Below are 13,362 nucleotides of genomic sequence, written 5' to 3'. Positions count from 1 at the left end.
GCAAATACCAGTACACTCAAAAAAAAACATATATATATAAATAAAAAAAGTGTACTGGTTCAACTTAAAGGGTTATTTCTTCAAACAATGAAAATTCTGTCATTAATTACTCACCCTCATGTCGTTCCAAACCCGTAAGACCTTCATTCATCTTAGGAACACGACTTGAGATATTTTTTTTTATGAAATCTGAGATCTCTGACCCCTCCATAGACAGCCATTTCATTAACACTTTCAAGGCCCAGAAAGGAAGTTAAAGGGATAGTTCACCCAAAAATGAAAATTAGCCAATAATTTACAAAAAACAGAGCAACTATGAATCCAATTCTAATGCTTGGATTAACCTGGACTTTTGTAATATAACTCCGATTTTATTCGTCTGAAAGAAGAATGTCATATACACCTAGGATGACTTGAGGGTGAGTAAATTATGGTCTAATTTTCATTTGTGGGTGAACCATCCCTTTAAGACATCATTAAAATAGTCCATGTGACTACAGTGGTTCAACCTTAATTTTATGAAGCAACGAGTTCAATGACTTTATTCAACAATTTCATCTAGCCTGTGTCAGACTCTTACGCTGATGACGCAGTGTAAACAGTGCAGCGCTGCCAGAATGCTGGCTTACCATTGGGCCGATGCTGTTCATGTGAGCACCACGACGCATGCATGTGATGCTGACACAGGAGCTGGCCAACGTAAACTGTGTAGGAGACTGACACAGATGAGAAGAAATTGTTGAATAAGAGTTTTTTTTTTGTACTCCTAGCTTCAAAAAAAAGGTTGAACCACTGGAGTCACATGGATGATTTTAACAATGTCTTACTACCTTTCTGGACCTTGAAAGTTTAATTAAATTGCTGTCTATGGAGGGGTCAGAGAGCTCTCGGATTTCATCAAAAATATCTTAATTTGTGTTCTGAAGATGAACGAAGGTCTTATACACGTTTAGAACGGCGCAAGCTGTTAGTAAATCTGGCCCTTTGTCTTTATGGTTACAAACGGGAAGCAAATGTTTCCTATATTGTGCCATTTTAAAGGTGCATGTGAACAAGAATGTTGAATTGTTTTTCGTACACTTGCTGTGCTACGTTATAGGAAATGTGGTCTTTCAACATCCATCACAACAGAGCTAATAAAACAGATTACACAAATAACACAAATAACAAAAACAAAAGAGATCCATGTGAACTTAAAGAACCATTTCCAGATATCTTGAGCTAAACATATTGAGATGTAAATTATTGATTGTTATACATGTAAGCAGAAGACCATTTGTATTAAAACATGCAACAGATAGGGTTCCCACAACACTGACCCATTTTCCATGATAATTTTTTCAGTCAAGGCTGAATACTAAAACGTATGTATACATTTCTACATTAAGTACATTTCTAGCCAAATGCGTTTTCTAAGCATAAAAAAGTCGTTTTTTATTCCTGTAAATACATTTTCAAAATTCTCTGATATTTGCAAGTTGTTTAACCTCCTAAACTCCATGGACCCTGATCAGGGTCCCCGGACATCATCAAGTATATACTTTAAATGTTAAATATCTGTGGAGGAGCTCTGACCTCATATGTGGTACCATTTGAAAGCTAAGAATGTCTACTTTCTGGAGACATGCATCACTTTGGCATTTGTTTTACACAAAGTAACTTATTTACACAAAATTTACACCATTTCCGCCTGGATTTGGCCTACCCAAATTGAAAAGCTTCCAATACCCACATACAGTGGTCTAAATACAACATTTTGGTGTAATTTCACAAGAAATCCTTTGAAGTTACATAGAACACTGCTAAAAGTGATAAACATTGAAGTATATGTTGTCTGAGCTGTAATAAACCCCCACGAAAAAAGGGCGCTTTTGAATTGTTTGGTTATAAAGAAATTTTTGAAAGTGAAAAATTCAAATTAAAAATCAAAAGGCGCCTCTTTTTTGGGGGGTTTATTACAGCTCAGACAACATATACTTACATGCTTATCACTTTTAGCAGTGGTTTATGAAACTTCAAAGTGTTTCCTGTAAAATGACACTAAAATTGTGTATTTAAACCACTGTATGTAGGTATGGGAAGCTTTTCAATTTGGGGAGGCCAAATCCAGGCGGAAATCCCCTAAAATGGTCACAGAGCTTAAGAGGTTTACAACTGTGGGAACCCTGAATAGGCAATGGTCAATAAATAAAAAAAACACAATGTTAGTCTATGCTGCTAATAAACATACAGTATAAACAAGAAACATTTAAAAGATTACTGACAAATCTATGAAAGCTTGTTTCCGCCATTGAATAAAAAAAACTGAAAAGAGAATTGTGGCTTTTTATCTCGCAAATCTAACTTTTTTTCTCAGAATTGCAAGATATAAACTCGCAATTCTGAGAAAAAAAGTTAGATTTGTGAGATTTAAACGCAATTGCGAGGAAAATAAAGTCAGAATTGTGAGAGAAAAATTTGCAATTACCTTTTTTATTAAGTGGCGGAATAAAAACTTCAAGCTTCAATAAAACCGTAGCTTCAATACAACTTAAATCATAAACATGTTAAAATAAAAATGAGATCAACAGCAAAAGAAAATTGTTTATATATTCTTGTTTTTTCCTCTCATACGGAGTCACATTAAATGGCTTTTTTATGACTAACCTCAAATCCATCTAGGCGAGTTCCTATCATGTCCTATGCGGTCACCAAATAAATGTAAATACGCGCAAGTAAATCGGTTTGTAATCAGAGAAAAGACTGAATTATTAAAATCATTCAAGTTCACTTCATTGATGGAAACTTTGGCATTCACTGTAGACAAAACCACATGGGCATACAATGAAAAAATAAATGATCTTCATTACTGTTATTGTTGTTTCAGTCATATTGCATCAGTAATCACAGAACATGCATACACTTAAAGGTTTAATTCTTTTCAAATCACGCTAAAAAAAAATATGAGATAAAATTCACGATTCAACAGGTCTTAAACAGGCAGGGACATATTGGCAGCATATGCAAAAGAAATGTCAAATATTTCCCTACATCCTCACTCATCAAATTTCGATTTTCAATTACATTGATTTCAAAAATAAAAGGATAAAAAGAAAGAAATGGCTCTGGAAACAGGAACTAATGTAATATCTGAGGCATAATATGATGAGTGTTTCAACAGTTGGAATATCTTTTGTCGGGATAAATATACAAGCATTATAGATTCATTTACCTGAGTAAGAGTAAGATACGTTTGTACAAACTGTACAAAGCTTTTAAAAGACTAAAGCACATACATTAGACGAAGGATTACAAACATGTTACTCCACTGATGGTGTAGGTAGTGCAGATTAGACAGAGGCGAGTAGACGGACATGAAAGTGGCTACAAAATTCATACCTTCAACAACAACAACAACAACAACCACTCCATCACTCCTCCAGAATCTGATGTAGGACCTTCAGTAGATTCTTCAGACCGTAGATGTAACCCTGGTCGGGAACGTCACTAGGGAAGACATGTGCAAAGTCGATCATCTTTACCTCCACGTCACTGACCGTTTCCTGTACCGCGTCGCTCTTCGCCTCCTTCCTGTCCTCTTCCAGTCTTGCCGGGCTGCCATTGCCGTTGGGCTGCTGTGAAGAGCTCCACACGCCGTTGTCCTGTTTGGCTTGGTAGTGGCTCCGGAGGCAGCCTTTCTTGTGCAGGGAGTACATGGTGGAGAGGCTCTGATCGATGTTGTTGTTCTGCTCACAGGCCTCGGGTGTGATTTGGCTCTCTCGTAGGGTCTGGGAACCAAGGCTTGGCGCACAGACGCCCTCGTACACAAAGAGCAGAGAGCTTGCATAAAAGTGGAACCGACTCTGGCCCTCGAACCACTGAAGGATCTTCTGGACTTTGAGGATGCTGGCAGTGATGGCGTCTTTGCGGAGAATATCACCGTTGTAGAAGAACTTGGATAAACCTGCAGCACGGAGGGGATTTTGTTTGTAACTGAATTACTCAAATCAACCAGTCAGAAAACAGAACCACAGATGATGTCTGATCTGCAGGCAATTCAAGACAACGCTGAACTTGCATCTGCAACCTGGGTGTAAATAGCTCAGTTGACGTAAGAATGGAAATTATATCATTATACTTACTAAAATGTAGGACTGGGTATTGACACGAATTTCACAATTCGATTCGATTTCGATTCACAAGCTTTCGATTCGATATCGATTATTTTAGATATATATCAGGTACAATACATGGTAACTTTTCTCAAGGAAAATACATTTCTGAACTAATACTGTAAACTATGGGAGTCAGTTGGTACTACATTAGCCTACTAATATTGAAGGTAAAAATTAACTGATTTGTATAATAATTAAATAATAATAAAGTTATAATATTAACTTTACAATTACATAATCATATTTCTACTCCAATTCGTATTTTTTTAAATATAAACATTTGGCTGTCATAAAAACTTGCCAGTTTTATTCATTGGCATACATGCATTAAATATTGAAGAACGTTAAAAATGACAATCAGTAGCCTATGAAATGTGGTGCATATAATTAGCAAAATGTTCCTCTCTAGAGTTAATTTTTCTAGCTGACTAAAGATGACTAACGAGTTTATGGTCACTGTATATGGTTTTTCTGAGGTAAATATCACGTTACATGACATTGTTTACAAGCCATTTTACTTACATCTTTCTGCGGTTGAAACACTTGAGCTATTCTGTGACATGATACGGATTTCAGTAAGTTGTCCTGTATCTTTTAACACACTTTCAGAAGCTCATTCATGTTTATTTCGCATGAATGAATATTATTTATGCTTTTGAATTTCGTAAAAATAATAAACGTAATTTGAAATCTGAGACTTTGTTTCATATCAATGCACAAAGACTATTGTGATTTATTGGATGGGAGGCGCGCTACAATGTTTATTTCATTCATTAACTGAAAACAGGATGCCTAATCGATTCTTGGGATTTAAGAATCGATATTGTTTTGTATAAGTGAGAATCGATTAAAATAGAGAAATCAATATTTTTTACCCAGCCCTACTAAAATGTATCATATCGCTCAAGCAGTGTTTCAGTCATGGAAAGACGTCAATAAAACAGCTTGCAAACAGTAGCTACGTTTATCACTTTGTCGAGGTAACGAAAGTATAAAGTTGTGGCTTCGAGATCATATGTCGACAGTGGTGTAAAGTAACGAATTACAAATACTCTCGTTACTGTAATTGAGTAGTTTTTCCTCAGGAATTGTACTTTATTAAGTAGTTTAAAAGCAGTGTACTTTTACTTGAGTACATTTTAAGTGCTGTGTCGGTACTTTTACTGCGCTATTTTCCCTAAACCTGCCGTCGCTACATTATGTTTATTAAGATGAATAATTAGTCCTATGACTCCACCAGTCACACGTGTGACTCCCGTCAAAGCAACCATGATATTAGCGACCAGACTAGAGTGAGAGCCGCGCGCTTTATTAAAGGGGGTTGTTGCTGGTTACTGTGTGATGACTGAAATCATGAAACTGCCTTAAAAAATTACAAAAAATTGACTGCAGAATATTACATTTTCTAATATACGCAAAATAGTACGTATTCTGTTAGAGCCGCACAAGCTTGCGGTGCCATCTGCTGGAAAAACTTAATTTAGCTTGATTGTTTGCCAGCTTCAAGGTGCATTAGGCATTAACCGATTGTCACTGCTATATTTTTGTCCCTTACATCGATTTCGCTCAACATGTAAACGCCTTAACCTGCTTTCTGTCAGCTTGTTGAAGTGCATATTTTAATGTAATGTGTTCTCCCATGGCGACTTAAAATTTTTGTCCATGTATACAAGCAAATAACTTTCATAAAACATCAGATTCATATTTAAATCAAGGCTTACTTTTTTACTTGCAAGCAAAAATAATCAGTGGTGAAAATTGTGAGTTACTCGATTCTGATTTGTGAAGTATATTCTTTTTACAGAGAAAACATCCACTGAAATTAAAGCAGTACGTGCCTCCACGACGCATGCGCGAGAATATTAAGCAGATCCGGCGTTCGGACACATGACCCAGATTTGTTTACAAGCAGAGGAAGACGCGCGTATCTAAGTTGTTGAATTCTACATTGATCGTGCTTTAGGTCTCGGCGTAGTTCTCAAAATCGGGCTAGAGTGTCCATTTCATGGATTCCCGAACGCTGGCGCTACGTCACATTCTCGCGCATGCGTTGTGGAGGCACACACGAAAGACAATAACAAGTTGGATAAAGGTGTTATTTTGATTTTTTTTTGCGCACAAAAACTGTTGTCGTCGCTTCGTAAAATTATTGTAGAGTCACTGTGGTGAGATGGACTTTGTAACGACGTTTTAAGTGCCTTTTATGGGTCTTGGGAGTGTAAATGTACTGAATGCCAATGGAGGCCTATCTGAAGCCTTTCTCAGCCATCTGCTTTCAAATAAAATATCTTCATTTGTGTTCCGAATATGAATGGAGGTCTTACGGGTGTCGAACGACATGAGGGTGAGTAATTAATGACAGAATTTTCATTTTTGGGTGAACTAACCCTTTAAGGTTTGAAAACCTCGACTGAATTTATATTAGGTGTCTTTACTATGCATTTGCGTCCAAAAAAGTTGGGTAGAATGTACTCATTGTGTTCATGTTGCATTGCAAAACACGTTTGCTGGGACACGAGTAACAGGTTTCACAGTATGGTTAGGTTCAATGGTGGGTTGAAGGGTAAAGGAAAGGTCAACAGTGTAATTATAGAAATTAACTGCAGCTGTAATTACATGCAGATTTAAAAAATACAAAAAAACTAAACAAATACAAGGTAAAAACTTTATTACAATATAAAGTGGGACAATAAATCTGTCATGAAAACAAGATTTTACAGCATCATTTAACAAATTAATATATCATAAAAAAAACGTTGATATAAAAACTGTGTGTGTGTGTGTGTTTGTTGATTATCAATTTGACTGCTTAAATATTGAATAAAGTTTATTTTCAGTTCCAGCTTTCGGTAAAGTTTGTTTTGGTGGATCACTACTACTGTGCATTACAAAGCATAGTTATACAGGTAAAAATGTGAACAGAATATTTTGCCATGTACTCATTTAGTAGCAAACAGCATGGAGGCTTGATTATTTTTAACTAGATTTCATACTGTATTTTACATTTACATTGCATTATACATTAATGCATTATCACATTTATCCAAAGCGACTTACATTGCATTCAAGGTACACATTTTTTATATGTTCAAACATTCCCTGGGAATCATGCTGTACTGTTTGAGACACAGGACTACTTTTATTTTACTTCTTGCATTACACATTTTTATAATCTATTTGGCAACAATTGCTAATGCAATGTAAACGTCTGGTTATGCGCCATTTGAAAAAAAATAGCACTCCGCTTGTCAAGGCATTTCAAGGTGTCTTTAAGAGTAAATTAAACTTTTCCTCATGTATCTTAAACACAAAAGAAACATGTGATAGTGCTAAGGCATAAACATGATGCTTTGACCCTGAGGTTGATCTTACCTTCCTTGATCGTGTCCTTCACGAGACCTCTTCCATAATGCTGGTCATAGGCGTCAAAGCTGTCTGAGGCAACTTTATACACCTAAAAGACAAAAAGACTGGAGGTAAATATGAATAGTCTCTTCAAAGGTCTTGCTCTCCCTCTAGAGGACATGAGAGGACATTACAGTGACTCCGTTGACTGATTGAATAAGCTCCAGTGAGGAAATGAAATCAGAAGTTGAACTTCTGGAAGGGTGACGAGGGAGCCAATGTTATATCGTACTGTGTAATTTGGGGTTATTTTGAGAGGGGCATTAAGTTGCTTTCTATATCATCCAAATCAACAGCACAATTATGAGTAATGGTTCTGTTTGCTTGGTGGTTATGTAGATCGGCTCTTTTCATCCATCTGTTTTTCCATACGGGCTGGCAGAGAGCTGAACCCCTGGGACAGATTGAGACTGAGAATTTACATACCGCCTGCTCCTCATCAATATTTCACCAAGAAACTGGACCTCACTGCCCTTTCTATGCACACACAATTTTAGACAACTCCTATCCTGAAGACTCCTAAATTAATTTTTTTTTTAAACATAGTAAAGGTCAACCAATAATTTTCCTTAAACTATTGGACTGCAATTTTTTTTTTAACTTAAGCTGCCCTTTAAGCCAGGAGAAATGAAAGGGGTAAAACAAAGAAGACAAATTGTATTTCAAGTAAAGTCATTTAAATATGCCTCATAGGGGTTAGCTGTGCCATGTCCAGCGTTGGGGAAAGTTACTTTGAAAAGTAATGCATTACAATATTGCGGCACTCCCTTAAAAAGTGACTAATTGAGTTACTTAGTTACTTTTTAAGAAAAGTAATGCGTTACGTTACTTTTTCTCACCTGGGCTGGGCTTTTCTTTTCTTTTTTATAACAAAAAAGTTCTATTTTTGTGCAAATGTAAAGACCTCTTCATACCAAAATTGAAATAATAAGCCTCAGGCTGAGGTAAAAATGCACATTCACGCATGTACAGTAGAGGACGCAGCTCAAACAAACCTTTGAGCTGTGCTGCCATTCTGGATAATGGAAGAATAGGACACAGGAGAAAGGTTTTACCAATAAAAACTAAAAATCGAGTAATTTTTGCTCATGGTTTAACAGAATCAAAGGTTAGCAGCAAGACATTGGTCAATAAAGGTAGATTAAATGCATACAAATAATCTTTGTTTTATTTAACATTTCATTTGCATAGTACTCGGATTTTGCATTTGACTGATTTTATTCATTTTGAGGAGTACTGAATCTTTATTGTGCAAGTGAGATGAATAAATGCCCAAATTTAGTCTAGAACTACAATATGTTCACACACACGCCTCTGCACTTACTCACGATTTCTCTCAACATGGGAACAGGAGAGCTGTAATTAAATAAATGTGAAAAAGTAACTTGCATTACTTTTTTGAAAAGTAATGCGTTACTTTACTAGTTAATTGAAAAAGTAATCTGATTACATAACTCAAGTTACTTGTAATGCGTTACCCCTAACACTGCTCATGTCAAGTTCAATCAATTCACATTTCAAATAAATAAGAACAAACACAGTGAACTCATTGCCACGTTCAAGAAACCAGTTTGAGATGATTTAAGTTTTGTAACATGGTGCGTTTTCCTGCTGGAAGTAGCCATCAGAAGATGGGTACACCGTGGTCATAAAGAGATGGAAATGGTCAGCATCAATTGGTACTAAGGGGCACAAAGTGTGCCAAGAAAATTACAGTATCGGCACCAGCCTGAACCATTGATACAAGGCAGGATGGATCCATGCTTTCATGTCGTTTACGCCAAATTCTGACCCTACCATCTGAATGTCGCAGCAGAAATCGAGACTCATCAGACTAGGGAACGTTTTTCCAATCTTCTATTGTTCCATTTTGGTGAGCCTGTGTGAATTATAGCCTCAGTTTCCTGTTCTTAGCTGACAGGAGTGGCACCGGTGTGTCTTCTGCTGCTGTAGCTCATCTGCTTCAAGGTTCGACATGTGCTCTAGAGATGCTCTTCTGTAGACCTCGAGTTGTAAATATTTGAGTTACTGTTGCCTTTCTATCAGCTGAACCAGTCTGGCCATTTTCCCCTGACCTCTGGCATCAACAAGGCATTTTCACCCACACAACTGCCGCTCACTGGATATTTTCTCTTTTTCGGACTCTGTAAACCCTAGAGATGGTTATGTGTGAAAATCCCAGTAGATCAGCGGTTTCTGAAATACTCAGACCAGCCCGTCTGTCACCAACAACCAATGCCAAATTCAAAGTCACTTGAATCACCTGTCTTCCCCATTCTGATGCTCAGTTTGAACTTCAGCAGATCATCTTGACCATGTCTACATGCCTAAATACATTGAATTGCTGACACTGATTGGCTGATTAGTTTCAGTGAATTTCCTGGGACAAATTGTTCCAGGTAATTTTGGTGTAAAACGCAGCTTTAGATCTGGTTAAATTTGCTTTGATACAAAACTCATTCTACCTGCCATGTAGAAAATCTACTCTGACATTCATTATAAATAACGTATATTTTACATTATTAGACATTTATTGTAAAGACACAAGACCATTTATTTGGTGACAATGCACTGACACTTCTTACCTAGCTTTCGCATGTAATACGATCAGGAACATTTTACACTGCATGTTTAAAGCCATGTACAAATCAAGAAAGGCAGTGCATATTAAGTCTGTACTCGGACTGTACATTTCCTCTAAGATAATTAAAATAGACATGTATGCATAAGTGAAGGGGTGTTGAGTAAACCTCATCAATCATGAGCTGATGATAAAGAGTTTAGAGGTCTCCACCCATGTTTCTCAAGAGAGAAGCGAAAGACCCTGAGGATGCTGGGAGAGGCCACAGTGTGATAAGCTCATCCTGTCTGATGGCACAGATAACCACACACACACACACACACACACACACACACACACACACACACACACACACACACACACACACACACACACACACACACACACACACACACACACACACACACACACACACACACACACACACACACACACACACACACACACACACACACACACACACACACACACACACACACACACACACACACACACACACACACACACACACACACACACACACACACACACACACACACACACACACACACACTTCACTATATTATCATTTCATAACAAGCTAATGATGTTTGCTAGCACTAGTCTTTAATGTAAAACATTTTAAAGATACGCACTACCAGTCAAAAGTTTGGAATTATTACGATTTTTCATTGTCTCGTATGCTCACCAAGGCTGCATTTATTTGATAAAAATGACAGAAAAACGGTAATATTGTGAAATAATATTACAGTGAAAAATGACTTATTTATTTACATTTCTTTCCATTTGTGTAAACAGTGACATTTTATCATGATTCTTTGGTGAACAAAGTTCAAAAGAACAGCCTTTATTTTTTTAAATGGAAATGCCACATTTTTTGAATGGTGGTCAGTGTTTTCAACATTCTTGAGCAGCAAATCAGCATATTAGAATGATTTCTGAAGAATCATGTGACACTAAAGACTGGAGTAACGATGCTGAACATCAGGAATAAATTACATAAAACAAAAAAGGTATTTTAAGTCGTAATATTTCAAACATTTTTGTTTTTAATATTATTTTTGTATATCAAATAACTGCAGCCTTGGTGAGCAGAAGAAACTTTAACAAATCTTAAAATCTATATATATATATATAAATTAGTGCTGGGCATCGATTAAAAAAAATAACTAAATCACATTTTTTTCTGTAATTAATCGCGATTAAATCGCAAGTTTTTAATATTTTAAGTTTTTAATATTTTGATATTGTAATAATTTCAGTTACTCTCCAAATTAATGTATAAACAATTTAAAGACAGTATATTTTAAATATGTGTTGTATTGTCATGTTTTTATGAATGAAGGCCAGTATCACTGATGTCTCTATGAAACATTAATGACGTTACATTACAGTATAACTGAAAGCTCCCAATTTCAACATTTATTAGGCTTTAAAAAAACAACTTTTAATTTAAGTGAACTTAAAACAATCTTTACATAAACCCAAAAATAAATGTTATATTTACCCATGGCCTTCCCTGTTTTACAGAAATGTAATAGTTATCAAACACCTTTCTTAACTGCATAAATAATAAATTAAATATAGATGAATCATCATTAAAGCTACACTTTTCTCTGTTCCCGTTGTTCTTTGATGAACATTAATGACAGGCATCATCAGTGCTCCTGTCACTTTAAGAACAGCCGCGGATCTCACGCGCTGTCCCGCGCATCTCATTTCCTCACAACTCTTTAATTTAATTTAAGACGTTATTTAACTAATTTAAGACTCCTAATATGAGAATACTCAAAATCCTCTGTGTTATTGTTTGTTCAAGAGCAAAAGAGAACTCCATGTGAGCAGGAAACTGACGCGAGTCTATCTGTGCGTCGTGTGTGTGTGTAGCTGGCATGAGACGCATCCACACCTGATCCACACAGACAGGACACTGACACACACACACGTATGTATGTATGTATGTGTATATATATGTATGCATGTATGTGTGTATATATATATATATATATATATATATATATGTGTATGTATGTATGTATGTATGTATGTATGTATGTATGTATGTATGTATGTATGTATGTATGTATATATATATATATATATATATATATATATATATATCTCGAATGTGGTTGAATATTGCTGTTCATTATATTTATTTTTATATTGGTACATATGAAAACATAGTATGAACAATGCCAATGTCAGAACAAGTACATAATTATTAAAAGCTTTTCCATCTAATTTTGACCGAGGGTTTCCTGTTACAGTGTAGCAGACGTGATAGACCCAGAAATATTTTTCCAGACCATTCTTTTTTAAAAACAGTTTTTTACCATTCTCTCTCTGTTATGGTTAATATGACTTAATACACTCACTTTCCTTGGAAAATGGTTTGGTTATAAATTCTCATTCTAAACTTCTCTTATATGGTGAACAGATTTTCATTTCTTTCCTGACAATATGACTCACTCACTGCCTGAATTCCTCTCGTCCATTCAGATTTAGAACGTGCTGCAGAGGACAATTTTTTTTCAAGATGATGGAGACCACAGATATTAAAACTAGGCCTACTTGTACAAAGAACAGGAATAGGGTTTCCTTCTTTTTGCAGTTGGTATGGGCCCTTTTGGCCCCTAGAACGGCTCCCCTATTTTTCACCCCATCAGTCCATTCTGTGGTCATTCTACACAACATGGCACAATAAATGGGAGCTGTCATCATCTGTGTCAACCAAGATTTGAGAAATTACAGATAGCTCTGGTATTGTCTGTCTGTCTTCCAAGATTTATTCACATACATGTGCTGCCAAGAAAACATGACTAAACAAACAAGCTTCACGAACAGGATGTTATGCAAGACAGTTAGTGCAGAGACCTCGTTCTGATCCAGGCAGAGCATTAACAGACCATTAGTGTGTGCATTAGCTCCGAAGCAGGTTTTATTCTTGGTTAGAGATCGCAAACCCAAAACTGGACCAATCAGCTATGAGTAAATTGAGATGTATCTGATGCAATAAAGCCACTCTTCCTTTAGCTCTCACTCCAAATTAAAGCAGTTTAGAGTGGAAAAACTTTACAGACAAAATTGCTCATCTTTTGCTGCTAATTATTTATTATATTTATATTACATGAAATATAATTATTATATTAATTGACAAGTAATATTAAACTTTGCTTTTAAATTAATACAATGCTTCCATTCATTCATATAATGCTTTTA

General features: G+C 36.0%; 1 protein-coding gene across 1 annotated transcript in view; it reads right to left on the bottom strand.

Annotated features, from left to right (window-relative positions):
* Positions 1-2,459: 2,459 nt before the first annotated feature.
* ipmkb (inositol polyphosphate multikinase b) overlaps positions 2,460-13,362 on the bottom strand; it is a 41,717-nt gene continuing 30,814 nt past the window's right edge. The window contains exons 5-6 of the mRNA XM_079845634.1: positions 7,527-7,608; positions 2,460-3,943 (exon numbers count right to left, since the gene is read on the bottom strand). Coding sequence (XP_079701760.1) covers positions 3,411-3,943; positions 7,527-7,608 — 615 coding nt within the window. The 3' untranslated portion in view covers positions 2,460-3,410. The remainder of the gene's footprint in view (positions 3,944-7,526; positions 7,609-13,362) is intronic.

The sequence above is a fragment of the Gobio gobio genome, assembly GCF_949357685.1.
Source record: "Gobio gobio genome assembly, chromosome: 20".
Classification (NCBI taxonomy): Eukaryota; Metazoa; Chordata; class Actinopteri; order Cypriniformes; family Gobionidae; genus Gobio; species Gobio gobio.
Note: the sequence above shows the minus strand (reverse complement) of the source record. Positions and strands in the feature narration are given on the sequence as shown.